This window comes from Neolamprologus brichardi, chromosome 11 (assembly GCF_056152115.1).
Source record: "Neolamprologus brichardi isolate AB-2024 chromosome 11, ASM5615211v1, whole genome shotgun sequence".
In the NCBI taxonomy this organism is placed as follows: Eukaryota; Metazoa; Chordata; class Actinopteri; order Cichliformes; family Cichlidae; genus Neolamprologus; species Neolamprologus brichardi.
In genome coordinates this window covers 10421035-10447281 of record NC_142114.1, presented here as the reverse complement: position 1 = coordinate 10447281, position 26247 = coordinate 10421035, and the positions used below count along the sequence as shown (strand labels likewise).

General features: G+C 41.1%; 1 protein-coding gene across 1 annotated transcript; it reads right to left on the bottom strand.

The window, feature by feature from the left end:
- Nucleotides 1–8669: 8669 nt before the first annotated feature.
- Nucleotides 8670–11536, bottom strand: eny2 (ENY2 transcription and export complex 2 subunit). Its single transcript, XM_006794843.3, has 5 exons — nucleotides 11333–11536; nucleotides 11017–11097; nucleotides 10510–10580; nucleotides 9582–9656; nucleotides 8670–9385 (listed from the first exon to the last, which is right to left on the bottom strand). Exons 2-5 carry the CDS (start codon nucleotides 11082–11084, stop codon nucleotides 9312–9314), a joined length of 288 nt encoding a protein of 95 aa, XP_006794906.1. The 5' UTR covers nucleotides 11085–11097; nucleotides 11333–11536; the 3' UTR covers nucleotides 8670–9311.
- Between the last annotated feature and the right edge of the window lie 14711 nt (nucleotides 11537–26247).

Genomic DNA, 26247 nt, shown 5'->3' with positions numbered 1-26247 from the left:
GCTGCTGTAGTTAGTGACAGAAATGTGTCAGCATGACTGTTTGAGCTTTTTTTTAATGTTTTTTTTTTAAATTATTATTATTTTTGTGGGCCTACTGTAAAAAATAAGCCTTTCTGTCATTCATTTGTTGTCTGTTACTTAATTACTTTGGTGTGGTATGGATGCCCATGGGGTAGCTCTGTAATTTTAGGAAAAGCAGTAAAAACCATAAAATTACAGTTAAAAGTCCTAAATTTATGCCCTCCTTCACACTTCCAAGGCCGTCCAGCGAGCCATATTGGAGTCTTTGCTGGGCCAATTCTGGCCCCTGTTCCTTATGTTTTGACACCTGTGCTCAAAGTGACAGATCAATACTGACATTCCTGGAGTCCTTTTAGTGCAGCTTAAAGCCATAGCCTACTAAAAATGGTTAGTATACTGACTTTCTTTGAGTGCCTGAATTTATGTGTATGTGCCTGGGCGGATATACACCTGTATGTTACACAGCTACCTTTTCAATTAAGGTGGCTTAAACAACTGTGCAAGAATCCTATTTACTTAATTATGTTGCAGCTGGTATACATTTTGTCCTGACCGCTGTAGTAGAAGTGAGGTGAGCTTGGGAATAAAGCAGGAATGTGCAGTGGGTGAAAGGCAGCTGGTGGCTGAGCCCTGCTGGGTCGCAAGGGAGCAAGGCCACGGCAGCCACATGAGGCTCAGCTGATTCACACACCCACAACTGATTCACACAGGCAGCCTGGCCTCCCTGCCCATACATATCTATAGTAAGATCAGAGGGACAAAACACAATGTGTGTGAAATAGATGGGGCTGGATGATAATGATTATAAAGCACAGAGCCAATGGAATGGTTTTAACAACTTGATGCTAATTAGAATAGACTTGTTGTTAATCATCTTTAAGCCTGAAAGCTTATTTGCCCACCCAGCAAGCTGCACAGTCTTCCACAAAATTAGCAATAATCACGAAGGTCAACAGAGTTCTCCCATTTTCCCAAAAGCAACTGTTGACCACATGTTCACGTAGCTGGCTCTGAACTCAAAACTAATAAGCCGATTGCATTATCACAGTCCGAAATGACTTCTATGAAGCAAAGCCAGGAGTTATTATTTCTTACTGAAACTGACTCACCACCAATTAGCATCAAAATAACCAGCTGCATTACGGTAATGAAATGGCAAGCACTCAGGCGTTGCGCTTATCAGTCTGCCCATAGCTGCGTCACACCATAAAATACTTACTTTTTCCTCCTGTTTGCTCTCCAAACAAACTTTATCAGCTAATGAGTGGAATCCAGGACCATTTCAGGACAAATGTGCCACCCCTGCACTTACTTCTCATCACTTCTTGTTATATACCGCAATTACATAACTACCAGGCTGGATTCACATCAGTATAAACTGAAGAAGTTGAATATCTGTGTCTTTATATATCTCACAGCCTTTGAAAATGAGGAGTAATGTCTCTTTGCCATAGCAGGTTTTCCTTGGGTCTTCCCCTGCTGTTTCTGGGACAAACAAAACATACAGCTGAGTTGCTTTCAGGTGCTCAAAATAAGGAACATTCTTCTTTATTTCACTCCCAGTGCTTGCCTGAGAAACTCATAAAAGGACAGGACTTTCTGTGGTCAGGTAATAACATGGCATGCATTGTCATCAGCTGAGTCACATAAATGCTCCATGACATGCCAACCAAAGAAGATATGTCTGTTTATCGTTAGCTTTAAATTCTTTATGAATGAAGTGCTTTTATACACCCGAAAAACTGTGGGGAAAATTGAGATCGTATAAGTACAGGCAAGGAGGGGACTTATAATGATGTCCCACAGAGAGTTTATCCAAAGGACACGGAAAACTCAAATCAAAGCAAAACATTCCATGTGTATTTCCAATTTTCTTAATGAATCAGCAGCAGTTTAAATGACCTGCTATGTCTTCTCATACAGAGTGCTCACTGTACTTCCCCCTCTGTCATCTGTTCTTGGGCTCCCTCAGCTGGTCGCAATTGGTACTTGCTGCTCTGCAAAAACCACCGCTTCAGCTTTACACCGGCGTTCGTGCCGAAATAGAAACGAAGAGAGCAGATAAATCACTGCTAAACTGAGTCAAAATAAAAACAACCGCTTTGAAATGAACAGAAACCAGAAAGGCCCCCGAGAAACAGTTTAACAAGAGCATGAAACCGAAGGGGCGCGTTTGAGTCACAAATTACAAATTGCTGGAGATTTAACCAGCTGAAAGATATTTCCTTATAAAAGCGTAAAGGTCAACATGTTGACATTGTTCGCTGATAGTCTGCTCCTTATCGAGGAATGTTTGCAGTAATTACCTGTTTATGATTGATGGAAATCTTGTAGCAATAAAATAGCCCATTAAAATGCCAGAATGTGCCCTGGTATGTTAAGAGGAAAGGTGTACATGAGTTTAATTAAAAATAAGGAAAGGCTAAGCAGCAGATAAAAAAAAAACCCCATCTTAACACTTTGGCTGTGCTAGATTATTATTAGTTGCTATGATACCCACATCCTCTATTCTCATTTCTTTGTCAGAGCCTCCTGTGGTTTAGGGTACTATATAAAACCTACTGGGCTGGCCTTCTGGCTTCTTTTTGCTTGCAGTTATTGTTGCAGTGCACAAGCCATGCTGTTTGGTTGCTCCAGCTGAGACGAGAACCCCTACTGGGCTTTTCCCATGATGATGAGAACCCCTCTTCTCAGCCCAGCCAGCAGGCAATGGATAAGGGCCCCGAGCTGCTCCTACATCCACTCTCTCCCCTTCCCCGAGGCCTCCTGAGCCACCCTCCTTCCTCCCTCCATCTTCTGCCTCCTTTAAGTTCCCTTAAGTCATGATCTGGCCCGTAAATTAGTGCTGGGAGAAAAATAGGTTCTGTAAGATGAAACTGGGTTTCGGCTTGTATCAGCACACGACTCAGGGGAGACAAGAGAGAAGAAGCAGGCAGTAAATCCATTGGAGTCCACTGATAGCGCCTGTTTGCACAGCCACTGCCGCTTCCTTTGATCAAATGGCTGGGGGAGCGGGGGGTCGTGTGGCACTGCCGAAGGTCAGCTATATATTACACTCCTAAAAGTGATTACTGAAATTCTTAAGTGAAACCATTCTGCTGCCAGGGTGTGCTCTAATCCCCTGCAGCGTTGTCTGGGCCGGGGCTGGGGCTGGGGCTGGGGCTGGGGCCTCTCTGTGGATCTGTGCGCCCAGCACTCTTTTTCTTTCTCCCCCTCCTGCCCCACTTGTGTTTTCTATCATCAGAGCAGGGCTAAAAGGAGCCCCTACATGGAAACATGGCCTATCCTGTTGCAATATCAACTGCTGGGGCTTGGAGGAGAGAGAGCGTGCGAGAGCAAGAGAGAGAGAGAGAGAGAGTGAGAGCGCAAGAGGGGGAAAGGTAGTGTCAGGAAACAGAAAAATGCACACACTTCAAAGGCTGGAGCAGCAAATTAAGGGTTAGGCATTGGACACGACAGTAAGTGGCCTTTACATCAGAAACAGGATAAACAATGTCTGGATTGTGTTTCGCTTCTTTCCTCCGTGTTGTTGCACAGAGACCCCCCGGCTTTCCCTCTACACACTGGCTGTGCTGTAGGTAAAGCACTAAACCAACTCAATAAAGCTTTTTTTTTCTTCCCTCTTCTTTTTTCTTCTTTTTCTTACAATGAGCAAATAATTTTCATCAACTGAGCCATGATGAAATGTTTTGTACGTGAGCCACCGACCTGTGTAAATGAATGGAAAATCTGACAACACATGCGCAGAATGAATGTGTATGAGCGTGTCACAAAGCCTCTGTTAAAATTCTGCAGTTTTATGACTGGTAGCTAATCCATGCCACAGCGTTATACCATATCAAATCAGTTACAGCGACTTATAAAACAGAAGTGCTGCTTCAAAGCATCACACACAAACAAGCATGATGAGAGAAAACCGCGCGAGCGATTGCTTCTGTGTGTGTGTGCTTGGGTTTGAATGTGTGGTTCCTACTGCACCAGCATCACAGTTGAGCTTCAGCCAGCCAATATGATCTAAACAAGAATTATGTGAAGTCAAGCTCTATGAAACTTTATACACATTTGCTGATCATTACCTACGATTGCTTTGTGTTAACTTTGGCAGACCCACTCTGGCTCTGGGACTGAAAAAGTGGGATGATGTATTTCCTCTTATTTATTATTTGCACTGGGCTACTGAGAGGGAAAAGGGAGGGGAGGTGGGTGAGAGTGGTGTGCCTGTGACTGGCGCACTGATGCCAGGAATAACAGAAAGAAACTTGCTCTGCAGCCTCATTAGCTTGTAGCAGTGCAGTTCCCAGGAGACTCAACAGAATGTAAATACATTTAAAACCCTTCTCGCCGCAGGATGCTGCATGCCAGCACCTCCGTATTTCTGCTCCTCTGGGCTCGCTCGAAACGTGAATGCAGACAGCACCGAGCGCTGCAAGTGTGTAGGCTTCAAAAGAGTTTCAACCCCATGTTGCACGTCTCATAAATTCTAGTGGGGGAATTCAAAGAGAAATTTATCGAGCGTGGCATTCACATGTGTTGACAGTAAAGAGGGCCAACTGCACACCGGGTCTTGAGAATTTCTCTCTCTTGGTTTTGAAACACCCTTTTTGACCGTTTGCCTTTTATGCACTGTCTTTGCCCTTTCCGTTAAGAAAAACAGTGTGAAAGACACATGAGTCCTATAGCTGTGTTGTATACGTAAGAAAGGTCAGATGTCCTGTTGTAAACATGAGAGTCATTTATGAACACTGCTTGGCACGGAAGATTTCGTGGGCACTTCTTAAACTGTTCCCCACTGAAGCAGGTGCACTGTTATCCCAAATAAGGAGATGCACTGTAACATTATCATTTCCCAACATTGTGTTTATAATATAAGCACATTTCCGCCACATGTTTCCACCCTGAGCTGCCTTTTTCTTCAGCTGTTTGTACAGTATGAGAAGTGTTTATGGTCTTTGAATGTTGCCAATTTCACTGGAGAGAGAGAGCGAGAGAGCACTGCCGAGCACTGCCGAGCAATGGGACTCAGCATACAGGGCTACACATTTGGCTTTTTCACCTATTGACACAGCTGCTGTCGTGCTGTAGCAGTCTGATTCTGGGAGTGGTGAACGTATCTGCACACACTTAACCTTCATGCACATAACTGCACATGGTAACACACACACACAGACCTATAACATGTTTGTCTTCTCCTTTCAAATGTCAAGTGCACAGACTGATATTGACTTTGGCGATTGCTCTTTGTTGTTGCCTGACTGATTATGGCTCATTCGGAGGATGCCACGAATCATTCTGAGCATCAGCACCTGCAAAAATCTCTGCCATATCCACAGATGCGTCCACCTGAACCAGCGAATGAGAAGAGGTAGTTGTTAAATCATGTTTCACTCATTTTTTTTCACAACTTTAACTTCTTTTTATTGATGTGCAGAGTCATCTGGTTACAGTACAGCTCCTCTGCAGAGCAGTTTGGCTGAGCTGAGAACAGAGAGTGAGAATGTAAATTTGAAAAACAAAAAAACTATATGATAATAAATTGCATCATTGGCAATTCAGTCCAATGTCAGCCTGCAGTGCGCCACAGTGTACCTAACCCCCCTTTTACTGTATATGCAAGGGCCCGGAGAGATCTGCTGATAACATTGGGATTAATGCCGGCCATTAAAAAGGAGCGTGTGTGCTGGGTTGAAGGGGTGCGTTACATTTGGCCTCTGCAGCACCACTGTATATCAGCATGTTGTCACCTGAGCTGATGTCACAGCAGGTCCTTTGGCTAAGAAAACACACTCTCTGTCTTGCGTGGGCGACGAGCGCAGAGTCACTCTCCACCCGCTAATGTGCTACTAGGGGTGGGTCATTTGGAGTTCATGGCCTATGTCAGTGCAACAGTGCATCCATAACCAATTAGGTGTCGTGCATGTGTAACTAGAGAAGCATTTTAATAACCCTCGTGATAAGGTTTAGTATACGGTGGATGGAAAACCACAAAACAAAGACAACATCTAAACTAAAACAGAAATGAGCTCTCTTTTAGACTGTGGTAATTTATGTTTTATGGATACCCCCACCCCCCAGCTCTCATTGAAACACTTGAGCACACTTGTTCATTTTGTCCGGTACCCTCCGAGGACCTTGAAATGACCTGACAACCAGGTTTTTAGTAAAGGAAACATGTCCCCTCCATGAAGAAGGTCACCCCTGTTCATCCTTCCAGGATCTCTCCCCTCTGCTGGGAACAGTTTGTTATTCTGGGAAGTAAAGCAGCACCAGGCTTGTCATTACAGGATCATGGCTCTTCTTCGCATCCAAGTCCATTTAATCAAAGGACAATGTTAATTCACAGCACCAGCTGGGTGTGATTCGTGCGGCTGTGGGAAATAACTTTTTTCTTTCCCCCGTCAACTATTTTCAAGCTGTTCTCTCATTTGTCACATTTTTGTTCTGGTTCCATCTTTGAAGGGCCAGGTGTGAAGCTGCCTGCTGTGTTGATACCAAGGATTACACACTGCACATACAATTGGGCCCTCATTTACACTGGAATACAATGGAAAGCACATGTCCTAGGAATGCATATCATTTTGTTCTCGCATAACTGTCTACAGAGTAGATACAGACAGAATACCAAAGGCAAAAAAGTCATTATTTCACTCTTATAAAATGCATAAAACCCCATTGGAGCTAAGAGTGTATCTTAAGAAGATTGTATGCAAGGCTTCATATGAATTTTAAAATCAGAGGGAAAAAACTATAAAAACAATTAAACAGAACTCCTGACCTTCTTTGGGGATATGGGTAGCATCTCAACATCAAATGTCATCCATATAAGTTAAAAAATTTCTGAAATTCACAGCACAAAACTATTTTTGCAGCATAACTCAAATTTTTTGGAAGGTCCAGTGATCTTATAGGTTGAAAAACAGATGTTATTTCCTTCATAAAGTGCCTACATGTAGAAGACAAGAGTGCTAGTCTAGGCTAGCAGTCACCAGTTGTACCATCGAAACTTAAACCTTAGTTTCGGTCATAAATGTATGTAAATGTAGTCAAAATCTCATTCATTCACACAGAAATCTGGATAAATGTCCTGTTTCTACCTTAAAATGGGCATGAGAGGAACAATCTGCAACTTTACCAAGACCTGGCTGACAGGCTTTGACTCTGCATAGCAGGTGTATTTGAAGTCAACAATGGGCTTTAAGTCAGGAAATGATTTGGTACATAAAGACATTGCTCTTCTATCAGTCACGTTTAATTTATAATGTACAGTGGGGGAAAGCATTATTTGATCCCCTGCTTAATTTGTTAAGTTTGCTCATGAACAAAGAAAGAAACTCTCTAATTTCTATGGTAGTTTAATTTTAATGGAGTGTGGCATGGGTGTGGTCTCTGGCCGGCTGCAGAGGAGGGGTGACGCAGTGAGCTCCCGGGGCGGCGCAGGGGCAGGGTGAACAGGTGTGCTGAGAAGTGAAGGTGATTGCCACTCTTTATATGTTCACAGTGACAGTCGGAGGCGGAAGAGCAGACGGGACAGCAGAAAGTGGACGTGACAGCAGAGAGCGGGAGTGACTGTGTCCCAGTACTGAAAACCACAGTATCAATAAAAGTATTGCTGTCCTCACACCTGTGTCCCGTGGATGCTTTACAGGACAAACGTTACATGGAGATAGACAGAATATCAATCACAAATACAGAAAATGACACATTAGATAAAAGTTTTTAATTGATTTGCATGTCACTGAGTGAAATAAGTATTTGATCGCCCAGCAAAACATGATTTAATACTTGAAGGAGAAACTCATGATGGTAAGCACAGCGGTAAGATGTTTCTTGTAGTTGGTCACCAGGTTTTCATGTCTAAGGAGGGATTTTGTTCCACTCCTCTTTACAGAAACTCTGAATCCTTCAGGTTTCTTGTCTGCTGCTCGGCCACTCAAAGCTTCAACTCCCTCCTCAGATTTTCTATAGGTCTGGAGACTTGCTATTGCATTTTGTGACTCTAATGTTCTTCTTCTTTAGCCACTGCTTTGTTATTTTGGTGGTATGTTTTGCTAGAACCCATTTTCAGTGTTCTGACTGAGAGAAAGTTCTCGTCCAGAATTTTATGGTACATGGCCCTGTGTGTGAGCCCCTCAAGTCAGTAAAGCTGTCCTGTACAGAAAAACATAATGTTTCCATGTCCGTGCTTGGCTGTGGTGTTCTGTGGATCATAATCAGCATTTCTCTTACTCTAAACATGGCCAGTCAATTTCGGAGTCGTTTACATATTCACTGGCAAACTTTCAGATGGGCCTGTACATAAGCCTTCTTACTCACCCCACTGTACAAGAAGTCTGAAATAGAAATATCAGACATTTTGTGTATTAAAATAAACAGTACATAAAAGTAGTAGGATAAATTGCGTTATACATTTACCACTGGCATAGATGCAAATTGGATGTTGGAATGATAATATGCAAGAATTTGATTTAAAAAGTTTTTTTAAATCAAAGTTATCAAAGTGAGTGGATATGATTTTCTTCATGGTTTACATCATCATGATAGAAAATACAATCATGATATCAGCAACTGTTTCCACCCTGTGCTCTTAAAACAAGTCTGGACAGTAACTGCTTCAATCTGAAGGAATTTGTTCTAAAAATGATTTTCTCCAGTTCGAAGACGAAAAACCTTTATTTAAACAGCACATCTCATGTACAAAGGATGACTACATAAGCAAGGTAGGTGTATTTACATAACTGTAATAACGGGAGGCATGGGATTGGTAGAAACAACTAGATCTGTCAGTACTTTGTGTGATCAGCCACAACATTAGAACCACTCGCAGGAGACGTATATAACATTGATTACTTCATTATATGACATTACCATGTTCTAATGGGAACCCTTTCATCCCAGCATGCATTTGTTGCCATCCAAAGATTGTGGAAAACCAAGCATTACTCCCCACTCTGCCACACTGCAAACACTGATTGACAAAATGACAGAAAGCCCACGGCATTGACCAAGGCACAGAACGGCCAATCTGACAGAGCATCCTCGGTATGAGCTGGGACAATCCCGAGGCCAAATCCTGCAACGCACAGGATTTAAAAGTATGCACTGCCAACATCCTGGGGCCAGACAAGACAGGCAGGTTCTGTGTCTGTGGGCTGCTGTCAAAGCAGAATATTAAGGAGGTAGCTTTAATGTTGTGGCTGACTGGTATTTGTCTCTGAAATGCATTAAACTCATGAGAAATAGAAATCTGTATTAGGGTAGTATAGACAAGTGGTGTAATGAAACATTAATCCAAATTATGTGGCATGCTGAGCCAAGAAGCCTCTTATTCTGTGTAGAAGGTCTTTCTTCACGCTGTCTGGCACCAAGGCTGCAAGACAAAAAAATAATATCAGTTGCTGTGAACAATCTCTGTGTCAGAACTCACACAAAAACAACCTTGTCAATTTAGATCATCTAAACTATTATGTTTTCTTATATAAACAATACGGGAAAAAAAGAGAGCCTAGACAGGAACTGATACTTATACTACACACGGTTTCATTTGAATAGAGAAAGTGAGGTACCTCTGCCTTTGGGAGTGATTTCTACAACCAGGTCGTCCACAGTCACGTGCTCCAAGCCCTTTTCTTTGATGACTTCTGCATATTGAACAAAAGCAAAAGATGAGTCAGTCTCACATCAGTCTACAACAAAACACAACCGCAAGCTTCTTTCCAACATCTAGTTAATGAAAGGAGTTTCTACAGTCAACCTTTAGCTTCAGCAGCTAACCATGTGCATGCCAAGAGTGCACTGTCTTTATGTCTTCTTTCTTTTCATGAACCACCTTGCATGAACAGGACAAGGGTGCTAGTCTCGCCTAGGGGAACACATTTCTGTACTTATCTCATCAAGTCTTTCGACTTTTCCTCACATTGTTTTATGAACGAAGGATGTTTTCATGCAGATTGGCAATATCCAATGATCTCATTTCAGTTAATGTGTATTTTCTTTTGATACGATAATCCATAACTGCTTCAAATTAAGAAGGATAAATTGTTAAGACAGGGCATGCACTACTGTGCATCATTAAGGCTGGGCACAGCGAAGCCTGGGTTTTGGCTGGGTCGTGCAGCGACCCCAGGTGCTTCCACCTCAGGTATAAAATGTTTATTCTAATGCTGACATTTAGCAACTTTATTACCACATGCTGTTGGGCACTGTTATTTTAGGGTTTCTTTAATAACTTCAAAACAGACATTAAAGGTCACTCTAATGTTAATATAGTAGAAATGGCACTGGTTACATATTACTATAGTTTAGCCAGTCAGATTTACAGAAAAACTATATTTAAATATGCTCCAACTTTCATACAGTAATCTACATTTGTTAATATATCAGCCTCTTTAAAACCACATCACACCGCCTGAAGTTCAGTTTTTGTTTTTTTAATCCTATAACCTGACCATATTGATGTGACATATATGATAACAACACCACTGTTGTCTTTACCTTTGCAGTGAGCCTTCATCTGGTCCTTCCATCCACACTCAGTGAGCCTAGCCCTCAGTATCTCTTTCAATCTGTCCATAAGATACAAGCACATATCACACTGCGCCCTTATATCCTAATGTTATGAAGTTATGAACAACGGCTGGAAATCCCACTGTTTCATATAAACATCGTCAGCTTTACAAACATGTTATTCAGAGTGATGCATGCCACTGAAATGAAGATGTGATACGTGCAGATGCTTTCTAGTTTGAAGCATCAACCGGGGTTGAGTATTTACTATTATATGAAATGAGTGCCTAGTGAACATGTAGCAGCCACATGTTTGCTTTACAATAGCTGGTAATGTCTTTAACTCAACTGATGCACTGAGCACTACTGACGTACTGAAACGTGACAGCGCTTGTGCTTTATAGAAGCTTTACGGCCACACATGCATGGATTCAGCTAGTTACAGTGAACAAATACGAATATATAATTATTAAGAAAAGGCTATAACCGACTCACCTCTCTCTTTCTCCCATCTCGGTCAACTTTTGGTTTATTGTTGCTCTCATTCTGGACTCCCTACTCATAATCTTTGATTTCCTAAGAACAACAAAGAACACATCGTGTAGTGAATCCAGAGGAAAATCGGGCTAATGTAGCCATGTTAGTTCATTAACAACAGTAACCCGAACGTAAATGTGCGCGCGTTACCACGTTACACCCACGTTACTAAAGTACTTTAAACCACATTAGTTCCCATTCCCAGTATCCAGGTCTTTAAAGCCAGTAAAAATGTGAGCTTAACAACCGAAGTCAAAAGTCAACATTTACTTACACTCCGGAGAAAGTTGAATAACAGAGGTCTCAGTCTTTGCCAGATTCGGTAAGCATAAGCTACATCAAAAATAGAAATGGCGCTATACGGCGCTAACAAGCTGTGCTTTAAGTAACAAATATCCGATTCCACAAGAGATCCACGAAAAGAATCACAAGTTGTTTTTACTTCGCGGATTTAACCATCACGTATTACACTCCGAGAGGAAACAAAGCTGCGTTCAATGGTTCCTAGGCTTAGCAGCCCATGCAGTGCAATACTCTAATAGATCACGCGGCGGCGGTGTTGATTACGATATTTACTCTAATCGATTTCTGCAGCTCACTTTGACCTTTAGAGCTCCTCAGCTATTGGTCCCTGCTGCTGTATACTGTGTCTTACATGCATTTTATTAGCTTGACCTGGTCACCAGCTTTTCAAGACATGACTTGGATGGGTTAATTAGAATCAGAATGAGAATACTTTATTAATCCCGAAGGAAATTATGTGGGTTACAGTTGCTCCAAGACAGTAACAGTAACAGACTAAACTAAGTAAATAATACAGTAAGTTACAGAATTTACAAATTTAAGAAATAGCACTAAAAGAATTTACAAGTTTAAGGAATTCAGTTAAGCATCTGTTTATCTTAAAAACATGATAGCTGGTTGACTGTAGTTCGTAGTTGTATTGGAAATGCAGTTAAAAATATTGTTTGAAGCAAGCACAATCAGTGGTATTTTGAGATGGGGTAAATAAAGTATTATTCATTTAGTTTCTATGAGCAGCATTAACTCTTCCACAACACCTCTTCAGCACAGCTCTTGTAGAAGAGGTCTGCTGCTGGAAAGCAGTCTCAAGTTGGATGCCAAAGAAAGAAAGAAGCTTTAATGCTCTGCAGTTAGTTGTTTTTTCATGTGTGTGTGAGAGACAGCACACACACTACTCAGACACTACTGGTCTGAGTTTGCACATGTCACATCACACATCCAGAAATTGTAAAACCCACTACATCTTTATCATTGTATATGTTCTGATATGGTAGTAAACAAAAGTTCCAAAATAGGCTCTACTCAACATTGCAAGTACTATTTTGTATGTCAGTGTGTTTTGTGTATACATATTAGTTAAAAAAAGTAGACAAAAAGTCAATATTTTTCTATATATACAATATATAGAAAATATTAAAGCTTAAATACTAAGTGCAAGTGTTCAGATTTTAGATTACAGATGACAGCTGCATCAAGCTACGAGCAAATGTTAAGCAGGGCAAATTAAAAACACAATTCTTAATCAAATTCATATTAGCAAGTAATGAAAAGTATCTAAGGGAAAATGGTGCATGCAGATGATGGAGGGTCTGGATAGCAAACAAAAGCAAAGCCTGAGTGTTCTCAGTTTGGGCTCGATAATGTGACTTGATGCGAAATGAATGAGGCTTCTCCAGATCAGCTGCACCCGTCAGCTTTTTTATGGCGCACAGAAGCCCAGTAAGTGATGCCTGGTGGTTGTTTATTCATGTCTGATGTTGTTCATATACTCATTACATACCACAGTGAACATATTCGCAGGCAAAAATTGAGTTGGTGTAAGGATTGGCAGGGTGCCTCTTTAGGCGGAGGTGCCTGCTGTTACATCTTTGATAACACCTGAGAGACTCTGAAAACTAGATGAAGGTTTGATAAGAGCCAAATTAAGTTTTTTGAGCTTCACATTAAACTGCTTCTACTTTGCGAAATGAAGAGTAATATTAAAAAGGGGGAAAAAGGAAAAAATAGTTGGAGAGTTAGTCAGAAACAGCCACTGTAAAATGACAATGCGAAACAAAGCTGGCGCTGCACAGGAGTGGCGTGGAAGCAATAATGCTGGTGTCCTGGAGAGCACACATTAGAGTTCAGATGGTGGGGCTAGAAAAATGTTTTCATGCAGAGAGTTGAAAACGAAAATGAATACCTAGTTCTTTCTTTCTGCTGAGCACAAGTGGTGCTCCAAATACCCCCGGAACACTTGCCCATAGGGCATCTGTCTATTCCAATAAAGCCACCTGTGACTTGGCTGGTACATGACACCTTTTTAAAGGTCTGGGCATCCAGTGTTGCCTTTTCTTCTCATAATTTGTAAAAAGAAAAAAAAAAGAAAGAAAGAAAGAAAATAAAAGTTTGGTCGCCAGGGGAGCATTGCCTTTGAAAACCTTTTTTTTTTGGTTCCCCCAGAGATTTCTGCAGAAACGTTCAGTTTTCTGTCCCACATAATGACCTTTAGTTTTATAAATAGTCTTCTAGCTTCTGGTGAACCTCATTGGCATACATAATTTTTATTTCCAGCATTGTAGTAAAAAAAAAAATGAAAGAAAGAAGTCATTCTGGAACATGTTTTTTGTTCCAAAAATCTCATTGAGTCTTTTGTTTTACCAAAATCAGCCATTCACTGGGTTTATTGAATCACCTGTAACACATCCTGTAAAAACTGTGTTTATATTGCATTTATTTTGTAAAATGGAACTGAGAAGCTTTTTCTGAACGAAACAGTCTGATCCAGCAGCAGACTCAAACTTTGAGTCACATTTTAACGTCCTGGTTTTATGGGTAGCACTGTCCTGAATGGTCAGCCTGTGTCTTCTCCAGACTGACCTAATATGTTACATTCACTCATTTACTTTTTGGTCAGTGTTTGCTCAGTTTGAGGGTTGCTCATTCACATATTGCAGACGTCCATTGTTGTTTTTTATTAACCTGAACTTGGAATACATCGGATCTTAAAAAATGTGACAGCACCAAAGGAGCCCTGCTTCTCAAAAGGAGGAGCTGTAATTATCCCCACTTGTTTGGCGCCACTAATTGATCATTTAAAGTTCCCTTCTGTTGCTCATTTTACATCATTAAGCAACATTTAAATCTTAAAACAACAACAACAACATAACTATGTAGCAGAAAGGATGCACAAGCATTTTTGTGTTCATTTTGTGAAGAAGTGGCAATGCCAAATAAACTTAGAACTGTTGTTCTTTCAGGCACATTGATGCATAGCTACTTAAAAAAAGCATCTATCTATATTTATGATAATCATTTTAATGCAGGAGTGAAAAGCATCTTCATTTGCAACAAGCAGTGCTCCTTTTCCTAAGCAGTTCGATCTTTTGCAGCCATTTTTCTGTGCTCCCCACCTCCAGAGTTCTTTGTATGAGAGAGGAATGATAAATGGATTTAGCTTTATTAATGTAAAAGTTAGTAGAAGCCTGCAGATAAAGCTCCACTGAGAAGAAATGTAAAAGTGAAGTTTTAAGGGCACAAAATGCCTTGCACAGATAAGTGAAGAAATCCAACTTTCCAACGCTAATGAAACAGACTTGTAGAATACAAAGTCTTTTAATAAGGCAGGGGATGGAGAGGGAGAGGAGAAACAGGAAAATAAAGCAAATTCAAAGGCCATGATTTATGCCAAATGAAGACTGCAAGATGTTACCAGTTCTTGTCTTACACAGTCAATAAGCTGGAACTTTAGTCAGAATATGTCTTCAAAATAACTGCTTATGATTATAAAAGACTCTGTACCACAGCTACCACTCCAGTTCTGCTCAGTTGCTTGCATAAATTTAACTGCTGCTGCTGTTTCCTCAAATTTAGGGGAGTCACTCTCAGCCACAACTGATAGACTCTCATTGCAGGATAGACGGTGTGAGAAGTCTGGAAACCTTTTTAATAAAATGACAGGGTAGCTACAGGACATCATGTCAAAGGCTGAGCAGGACTGTAGAAATCTTATGCCCCAGAGGGAGACTCTGCCTTTTGAGTTCTGATCAAGAACTGTCTAAGGGGAGAATTTAGCAGGACTCCCTTACTTGTTTGAGTGGGAAATTCCTCCCCCTGCATTGCCTTATGTCAGACTGATTGATGCAGTACCTGCTCTGGGATGAGTAATGGTCTTCTGTGTGCATGCAGGACTGCATGACAGAGAAAACCTCTCTGTCTGTCTGTCTGTCTGTGTGGGGAGCCTTGGTTAACTATCTTCTTCTCTGCTCACATTTGGTCAGTGAGATGAAAAGAAAATGAAAAGATAGAGAGGGTTTCATTGCTGCTGTTGACCTTTTTTCATCCCAAAGACACTATAAGGAGTTCATACCACTGTTTATGTTTGTAGACAAGCACATGTGCCTTTAGCGTGAGAGGGGGAGAGCTCCAGTCTCCACAGCTTGGTTATAAATTTTTTCCCTTCCATTCAGAGATTTTCAGACTCTTTATCTTCTCTCCCTCCTCACCTGTAATACTGACATAGTGTTGGCCTATTACCACACTTATCTCTGCTGGAGCAGCCTGGGGCAACTGGAGAGGTAGCTGAAGAGATGTGCTTCGCTTCTAGCAAAACACAGGACCTACAGGGATTTAAAGTTGTTGTTTTTTTTAATTGGGTACCATAAGTCAGAAGATGTGGTTCAGTATTGGGCTTATTTTGAAGAACTTATAGTTCTTTTCTCAGTTTATTGTGATTCTATAATTATTTTCTTGGCTGTTAGAACTCCCGCTAGATGATCATGCTGCATCCTGAGGGTCATTGACCCACTACTGATCATGTGAGTCACCACATGAACCAAGGTGTGAAAAAAGAGCATGGGTCATTACAATCACCGGGGGTTAAAGGTGAAACCACTGTGAAACCTTGCCCCACCTTATTATGTGACCTATTTATGCCACCTGAGGCAAGACTTGAGTGGGGGTTGAGGCAGCTGGGAAGGGATCTCAAGACTGTACTATAAGTGGCTGATAGGGGCACTGGGATGCCATGCTTGGAGAAAAGTCTCCTGAGTTTCTCTGGGAAACCTGCTACATAAGGGTGTGTGTGACCCCAGTGTCATCCACAATGGCTAGGTGCTATGCTAGCCAATGACCCTCAGAACCACTTCCAAATGGGATGACTCCTCCCCCTGGGGGAAAATACCTGGGACTCTCTGTCATTTTTAGAACTGAAGAAGCCTCTTGGATAAGATGGGAAATGTCTTCACAAACCTAACAAAGTCCACTAGCCTTCTTTTATCAAGCTCTCAAGACTATCATGACCTGGGTGACTGAATCTACACAGACACACAGGAGAGAAGGCATTAAAACTGGATAATTCTTTAAATGAAAAGCTGAAGATACTTCCCTGAGCTCTGCTACTGGTCATAAGCCCTGCGACTCTGTCCTAGAACTCTAAAATTGTGTGTGCAGAATTAAATTGGCTGTTTATATGGCTTTGCCTTCTAGCTGACAACCCTGCACCATCGCAAGAAGTCAATTCAGTGTTGGGTGTGCTAATAATAGTTGTACTGCACTTCATGCTTGGCATAAGGAGAGGTTGCGAGATGCAACAGGAAATAAAGGGGTGGAAACCATCTGCATTTGCCCAGTAAAAATAAGTTCAAAATGTTAAGGTTTACACCCTAATGTGGAATATTGGGTTTGACTAGGAGAACCATGACTGTCTTTTTCTGTGATATCCTTTTAGCTTCAAATGCAAAGTAGTGCATTGGGGGAACAAGAAGCTGTAGTAAGAGAGTCAGAACAACCAATTTAATGATGAACTCATAAAAATGTCTTTTGACGTTTGCATTGATGCCAGAAGTGTCTCCGATGTTCCCATCACTCACCGAATCACCTCTGGTGTGACCCAAGTTTAACTTCTGAGAGATCATTTCTGCTGCCATCTGCTTCTCAGACATTTTCCAAGACATACAGCAAGCATCAGCAGACTCTAGATGACAGCTCTCTTACAGTTCGGTACCCCTCATCACTCTTCTGCACAGGCATCAAAGAAATTTCCAGGTTAATGCTCCTTCTGGTCACCAATGTCTCTTTACGCCAGCTTCTCTGTTCTGTGTGTGGTCTTGTGTGTTTTTTCAGCATCCATGGTGGCACGTCAGTTGCAGATTAACTGCCATAATCGCTCTTGCTTTTGCATGTCTCTGAACCCAGAGGATCATCGCTATTGTGACCACTTTATCTTATCCATTTGTCCCAACATCCGGCAAACTCTTCATTCCGACAGTCATGATGAATCCCGACAGCTCAGATGGAGCTCAGGGTTTTTCCACAATGCTTCAACTTCAATCCAAACTGCTCAGTTATATAAACCTTCTTGAATGTGTAGAAGAATAAAGAACATTATTTCTGTCAAATCATGACCCAATAAAGTTATGTTTAAAAATAGTTACTTCACAATTAAAGTTTTAATAAACCGTTGCAGCTGTGCCAGATGCTTAAATATGCACATCAGCATCGGTTTAAAGAGGTACTCATTGTTTCTGCATGTTGTGTGATGCTGCATGTATTTATTAAAGTCAAATAAAATAATCTTTCACACAGCCAGCTGCATCAGTACTGCTGCGAGACTCTTAATTTCATTCATTAAACCTGCATGACAGCACTGTAAGAATCAGACAGTAATGTAATATGTTTAATATCTGCCTGGGTAAGAATAATATCTGTGTTTTCACACACGTTTTAGTATGATATGTGATCAACAAGATACGAGTCAGTGTTTGATAAGAGAAGTGAAAGAGACAAAATACGAGAAAGCTGATTTGAGATGCTGGAGATACAGTGGGGCAAAAAAGTATTTAGTCAGCCACCGATTGTGCAAGTTCCCCCACTTAAAATGATGACAGAGGTCAGTAATTTGCACCAGAGGTACACTTCAACTGTGAGAGACAGAATGTGAAAAAAAAATCCATGAATTCACATGGTAGGATTTGTAAAGAATTTATTCGTAAATCAGGGTGGAAAATAAGTATTTGGTCACCTCAAACAAGGAAAATCCCTGGCTCTCACAGACCTGTAACGTCTTCTGTAAGAAGCTTTTCTGTCCCCCACTCGTTACCTGTATGAATGGCACCTGTTTGACCTCATCATCTGTATAAAAGACACCTGTCCACAGCCTCAACCAGTCAGACTCCAAACTCCGCCATGGCCAAGACCAAAGAGCTTTCGAAGGACACCAGGAAAAGAATTGTAGACCTGCACCAGACTGGGAAGAGTGAATCTACAATAGGCAAGCAGCTTGGTGTGAAAAAATCAACTGTGGGAGCAATCATCAGAAAATGGAAGACATACAAGACCACTGATAATCTCCCTCGATCTGGGGCTCCACACAAGATCTCATCCCGTGGGGTCAAAATGATCATGAGAACGGTGAGCAAAGATCCCAGAACCACACGGGGGGACCTGGTGAATGACCTGCAGAGAGCTGGGACCAAAGTAACAAAGGTCACCATCAGTAACACACTACAACGGCAGGGAATCAAATCCCGCAGTGCCAGACGTGTTCCGCTGCTGAAGCCAGTGCATGTCCAGGCCCGTCTGAAGTTTGCCAGAGAGCACATGGATGATACAGCAGAGGATTGGGAGAATGTCATGTGGTCAGATGAAACCAAAGTAGAACTTTTTGGTATAAACTCAACTCGTCGTGTTTGGAGGAAGAAGAATACTGAGTTGCATCCCAAGAACACCATACCTACTGTGAAGCATGGGGGTGGAAACATCATGCTATGGGGCTGTTTTTCTGCCAAGGGGACAGGACGACTGATCCGTGTTAAGGACAGAATGAATGGGGCCAAGTATCGTGAGATTTTGAGCCAAAACCTCCTTCCATCAGTGAGAACTTTGAAGATGAAACGAGGCTGGGTCTTCCAACATGACAATGATCCAAAACACACCGCCCGGGCAACAAAGGAGTGGCTCCGTAAGAAGCATTTGAAAGTCCTGGAGTGGCCTAGCCAGTCTCCAGACCTCAACCCCATAGAAAATCTGTGGCGGGAGTTGAAAGTCCGTGTTGCTCGGCAACAGCCCCAAAACATCACTGCTCTTGAGAAGATCTGCATGGAGGAATGGGCCAAAATACCAGCTACTGTGTGTGCAAACCTGGTAAAGACCTATAGTAAACGTTTGACCTCTGTTATTGCCAACAAAGGTTATGTTACAAAGTATTGTTGTATTTTTGTTATTGACCAAATACTTATTTTCCACCCTGATTTACGAATAAATTCTTTACAAATCCTACCATGTGAATTCATGGATTTTTTTTTCACATTCTGTCTCTCACAGTTGAAGTGTACCTCTGGTGCAAATTACTGACCTCTGTCATCATTTTAAGTGGGGGAACTTGCACAATCGGTGGCTGACTAAATACTTTTTTGCCCCACTGTATGTGTGAGCGTACTGTTACTGAGTAAAGACACCCAAATAGAGGCTTTGGTTTACTCTGCAGAACAATCTGAACACAGCTAATGACTTCATTCTCTAAAAAATGCCTGTTATTCATCTGAATCCACTTCTTCAAATAGGCAAAACTACCTGAAACCACCCTCTGAAAACCAGAAATACACGTGACTTAGCCTGAAACAGGTGTGGTGATGACACAGTGATGACTCACAGTTTTCAGCAATTAGTAACAGTGCAATCAGCACAAAACTGGTAACCCAAGCCATAGTTAATCACCTTGCATGATTCATGTTCTCCTCAGGGGTTAAAGTGGACCAGAACTGCATTGTAACGTTCATTTAACGAGTTATTAAGTCTCAGGCAGCTAAACTCATAATGATAAGTGATTTCATTTTTCATGCGTTAGGACTTTGCGTTCCTTCCAACCGACGCCAGTGACATAGGAAATTAAAATGACCCCATGGTCCTTGGCTCACACTGACTTGTCACTCTCTTACTTTTTTGTTTCTCGCCCATGCTGTATGTTCATGTATGCAGATGTTAGTGAATTTTGCTGCTGTGATACTTCAGCATCTTCAGCCCTAAATCGGTGGGGGGCTATGTAGTTTAACCAGTGATTTTCCTCCCCAAGGGTTTGACATCTTGAAAGACGTACAAATCGATATTAAATAAGCCCACCACAAAAATTTAACTGTGTTGTTACTATGCATCCTCAGTAAATCCCAATAGTGTTTTTTTAATCCAAAAGAACAAAAGAAGAGGGTTTGTGCTGGTGCTGCGTCAGGTCTAGAGAGAGACAGGGCTCAATTTTCTCAGTGATTTCCCAGGGCCTTCACTACTTCTGTCTGTTATAATAAGCTGTTTTCTTCTGTAGTTTTGCAAAAGCAACTCACTGTTGCAAAAGAAAATCCACAAGCTAGGTAAGATACATAAATTTGGTACTTAGGATATCAACACAACTTTATTGAGAACTCACTTCATCGTGCTGATTATTGAATTTATGATTTCCACTAGAGTGGCTAATCGTGTTCATTTTGGCTAGCCAAAATGAGAAAACCATCCCAGTTGTCACAGGGTGTGAGGCGGTCACCAGTCTATCGCAGAGTTAACACATAGAGACAGACACCCATGTACAAACATATTCACACATATGGCCAGTTTAAAATCCCTAATTAACCTAATCCCATGCATGTCTTTGGATCGTGGGATGAGCTATGAGGTGATGGTGCAAATCACTGCTCCACTGTGCTGCCCACTGATCACATCAGAGATTGCTCTATGCCTATACGGTGCTGGTGCTTATGTTTAGTCAGCATCCTCTTCTAAAATCCTGGTTTTTAGCAGCTATTTCTTTTGTGGCATGAATGTTGATGTTTTTACTGATTAAAAGTGTTAGAATGTAACTAAATGCATTTCCTTAAATATTCAAGTACGCAAAAATTTGAGGTACATGTACTTTGCTGGATTTGTTTTTTCATTTTATGCAATCTCATATAGTAAGACTGCTACTTTTTACACAAAACCTATATGCTAAAACCACATGGTTTTGATGTTCCTCTAAAAATGAGCAGTGAACAAATCAGGCACTTCACAACAACTCCATAAGTACTTGGCTAATCTTTCCATCTAACTAATGATCTCCACAATTTCTTTATTAGTTGTTCCTGATTGTGTTTCAAACACGAGCCAAGGCCAAACCTTGGCTCACACCTTGTGTGACCATTAAGGGGTCCATATCCCTTTTGGGGGGACACTCCCATAGGGCTTAAATCTGGGACTCCCCACCATTTGAACTGAAGAAGCTTCTCGGATGAGAGGTGAAATGTTTTCAAGCAACTTAAACAAGTCCAGATGCTTTTCTTTCCAAGCTCCTTAAAACATCACATAAATGCAACCCTATGAAAGTGAATTTTAAGGAACACTTAAAAATATATGTCACGGTTTGTATCCTCAGGTTCCCAAAGCCTAAGGGTGTCATGGCTGTGTGCAGGCAGGCAGGGAGAAAGGACCCAAAATGCAGGACTCGGAGGCAGATGTAAACTTAAAACACTCAGCTTTATTGCTGGACAGAAAAGGAACATAAACTTAACTGGGAATACAGAAATAAACTAAGCAGACAGGCAGGCTAGCAGACGGAACACACAGTTAACGTGAGGGTGAGTAGACGCTAACGATGCAACACTAACACAAAGACACACTGGGCTTAAATACACTGAGGGAGTCATCAAGAAATTAGAGACAGAAGGGGAACACAGCTGGGAGGAATAAGACCTAACAAGACAGGGAGCGACATCAGACAGGAACAAGAACCTTCAAAGTAAAACAGGAAACAAAACACACTTTACTAAGACACGGACTAGACAGAGACAGACTTGACACTGACCAAAACCTACTAAATAATAATCATAATCAAAACAGTATCACTGATCAATCAGAACATAAATCATAATCTAGAAAAACACCAAAACATGAGAAACAGAAAGCTGGGTCAACATGACCCAGAACCGTGACAAAGGGCCCTTGAACATGTGACTTTATAACAGCCAGAAGGGCTGAGGATCTAAAGCTAAACTGGCTTATATGGGGTCAGAATTTCTGCGATATAGTTTGGGGCCATACCCAGGCGTGAAGTGGAAAATCTTGTAATTTCATTCTAAAGTAAGGTAGCCACCCACATGGAAAAGAAATAGTAAAAACTTATATGATTTACTCATGAAAGTGGCCACTTTCTCAATACTTTCATATATTGTTCTAGTAAGTATCCAAAACATACAAGTTTCATTTATATAATTTTTCAAGGGATCTTATATCTGTTTTCACTCTTGTATGCTTTTCATACAAGTTTCACACAAGACAGATACAAACTTTATAAGATTTATATATATCTTTTCCATATGGGCAGTGAAGGATAGTCAGGACGTGATGAACACAAACTATTAAAAGCTTTTTAACAGAAGTGTGACCTTTGATTTGTGTCAAAAAAGGACTTTATAACTGCATAACTGACTCTGTTTAGTTGCCATGCAAGGGCATTGTTTTGTTCTGGAGATGACTCTTCTTTGAAGGAAGTGGGAGTGGTTCTAAAACTTCGAACAGTATTTGAAAATACAAGCAGGTTTCACATCTGCAGACCAGTGAGACTCGTCCTGAAAATTTCTGATTTTCAGTTTAGAAGTGGAAGAAAATGCTCATATCCCTGTGAAAGCAGCTAAGCATTTTCAGGGAAAGACATGTGCCCTCAGATGATTTTGCCACGTGGGAGCAGGTAAGTAGAAAATAGAATTGGACCTAAAATGGAACCCCTTCTTTTTCTTCCAAACTAGATTCTTCTCTGAGCTGAGGTTGACAATGGTTAAATTACCACATGCAGCCAGGCCCAGATTCACAAAGTGAATTACAGCTGAGCCACGCTGCAAAGGGGAGCTGCCAGAGGGCGTAACCGATAAACCGTGCAATGGACAGGAGACAAGAACCCTTGTTAAGTATCTCATCGTTTGGTAAGATGGCAAACAACAGGACACCTGGACACCTTTGATGCATCGTAGCCTGCCTGGACCAGTCAGCACTGGGAAAAGTCATTACATTGCTCTGCGATGTGCTACTGCCCAACACCTGTTTTCATTTTTGATATGTCAGACAGAAATATTGAGAGAAATTAAGAAATAACTCACAACTTCTTACACTTAATGCACATTTTTTAAAATGTATTAATCTTAATAGCATCTACAGACCTAACTTCACCTCATTTGTAATTATTTCCAGATCAGGGCATTAAGGCAGGAGGTCATTTTTTTTAAATCTTGGACTCCACTTCTCCAATCATTTCCCTGAAGTGTGACTCATGTTGCAAAGGTGTACTTATTTTCTCCTCCTTAATGAGCTCAGAAAACCCTAAATTGAGTTTATACTGAGCAGCTGTATCTGGAAGCGACTGAACTGCCAGCGTGCGGCACAGGTGCTTCTTCGAAATGATGTGGTGCTGAGTTTTAGTTGTATTTGGTGAACTGGTACGGTGGGGTGGGGGAAGGGGTAGCAGTCACAGTGATGTGATCGCTCAGGTGTTCCTGTTTGTTCTTGTTGGTGGTGAAGAGTGCTCTGTGTGCTCTGCAGCTCCCTGACTTCATTAACCAGAAGGGCAGCCGCACTTAATAGATTGTTCACTTTGTGAGAAACATTCGTCACCTTTCAATATAACACACAGTCAAGGAGTCATGGCTTAACACACACATGTATGCAGACACACAGATATGCGGCTTCATGTTGTTTCTGGTGAGTTAAAAAAACAATCACCTGCAGTCAGAGCTTTGACAGAGCAGTTTTGTCATGATCACTGTTGCAGGGAGACAGAAGCACTTATCATGGTGTCAGGGATGGACGAGCAGTGCTGAAGTTTTTGGATTTGCTGTCACAACTCAGTATTCATCACTGCATATTGATGTGCTTCAGCGTTTCGACACCACTATGTGTGTGAGGATGAAAAATAAGGATCAGCCGCATTGCTTTTTTACTTTAGAGTGCGTCAGCATTTTTTACATGTGGCCATCCATCATTTTCTTAACAGCTAATCCGACTTAGCTTTGTGGGGGGCCGGGCACATGGCTTCCCTGCATCAAGATTCAGGCTACACACTGGATATATTGCCAGTCCATCACATGGAATCCACACTTTTCCTTCAATAATTAAATGTCAATCCCACCTTTGTTTTGTCAAGGATGATGAAAATTTCAGTCTTAACAGTCTACTATATTCTTCTGCAGTATTACAGTTTCATGAAATATATCCATCTTTAGCTAGTAGCTGGTAACAAGTTTGGGAAATCTCCCTCGAGACAGACATAATAGATCTGATGTGATAGGCTAAAGTCTAGGATGCCTGGATGTGGATTTATGGAAGGACACAGCAAAGACCGAGTATATTCAAATTATGCCTGGCAAACAGAAATGTCATTATTGCAATAAAAATCTCATCTCCCCTATATATTTATCAAAATGCTCCTACTCTCCTTTCCAAACAAGATTCCTCACTGTATTTGTGGTAATCACAGCCTCTTGAATGAGGAAATTGTTTACGCAGCTAATTGCATAAGAGCAGAAATAACGATGAAAGCTGCAGGGAACTCTAAGTGAAAATTATGTTCTTAATTCACGCCACCTGTTTCACTAAAACACGTGACTATAAATATAAATGTAACGTCATCAGAGATCTCAGCTGTGTAGAGGTTTTAAAGAATAACTAGCGATTTAAAAAGTGCAGTCAGCCTTATCTAATTCCCTCCTTCTTCTTGGTATAGGTCAGATTTCTACATGAGTGAGTTTCAGAATTGGGCTCAGAATCACTTCTCCTTGAAATACTATATCCGAGCTGTTCTGTGAGCTGGGTCATGGGTTCAGTGGTATTCACCCTGAAACTGAAAAGGTTGACGTCCAACATAAGGAACAGGCTGATATAAATATAAAGACAACCTGGTCTTCTCCTGGAATTCTGTGCCCTCAAACTTGGTGCTGTAAAAGCCTTTTACATTTCTTCACCCGTAACGTTCTGATCAATTTAAACAACTGCTGTGTAGAATTCAGTGACATCTAGTAAAGCTACAGGCTGAGACCAATTAAATGTACCTCCTTTGCTGTTTTTAATCATTTAGATGAGACTATAGGGCGATGTGTGCAGGATGTACGCTGCCTCTCACCCTATGACAGCTTGGGAAAAACTCTGACCTTGAACTGGAATACCAGAAGAAAATTGATGGATGGACTGACGGATGGGTCTATGGTATAGGTCAGATTTCATGTCAACATTAAAATGTAAAAGTCCCTACAGAAAGTGTTTGATTTATCTGTACATCTACCAAGTAAACACAAAGGGCTTTTATTAAGCAATCCTATTATTACGTAGCATTATGAACACTGCATTCCAGTTTAGCTGATACATATCCATTCCTACACACCTGCCCTTTAAGACTTTACACGACTCAGCTGGAATATTTATTAAAATTAAAAAAAAAATTTTAAAAATGAGACTGAGATCTTTTGTGTTTTGCCTTGCTGTTACATTTCAGCTTTATGAACATGAGTGTAGTTTGTGCACCATCAGTGTCTTTTAATTTTTAGCAAACTAGCACAGAGGCCAGGTGAAAACACCTGGGTAAGAACATTGCTACCCCAGCACTGGATAGTACCCATGCCATTAGCACGACAGTTTAGGCATCAAGACTTTCAAAAAGATGACACATCATTTTATTTGATGTCTACAACATCAAATCATGCAATAAAAGACACACAATAATTTGATTAGTGTAGCATAGAAATTAAAGAGTTAAGGATATAATATGTAGGTGGCCCAGTCCTGTATGTATAGTATCTATTCATTTTGATTCAGCAGTTTATTTGTTTTACAAGCTATTCATTAGACACTTAATAAGCATTGTGTCTCCTTTTTGCCAGTCTCTGCCGTTGCAGCTTAGTTTGGTTCAGATTAAAATATCTCTCTATTAAAAATCATCAATAACATCTCTAAAAATAACTACTTGATGAGTTACCATGAAATCTAGAGAAACTATTAAGGTCCCAAGGAGATGAAAAATTCCCTTGAAGAGTTTCTAACTTGCTGTGTTTATTATTTTAGAATTTGTTTATTTTTGGCTGAACGCTCTTGCCCACTTCATGCAGTATTTGGGTATTATTATAACAGTTGACACTGGTGTGAACACAGTTTTTGTGTCTGCTCACTGTGATAAAGGTAATCTTGTTT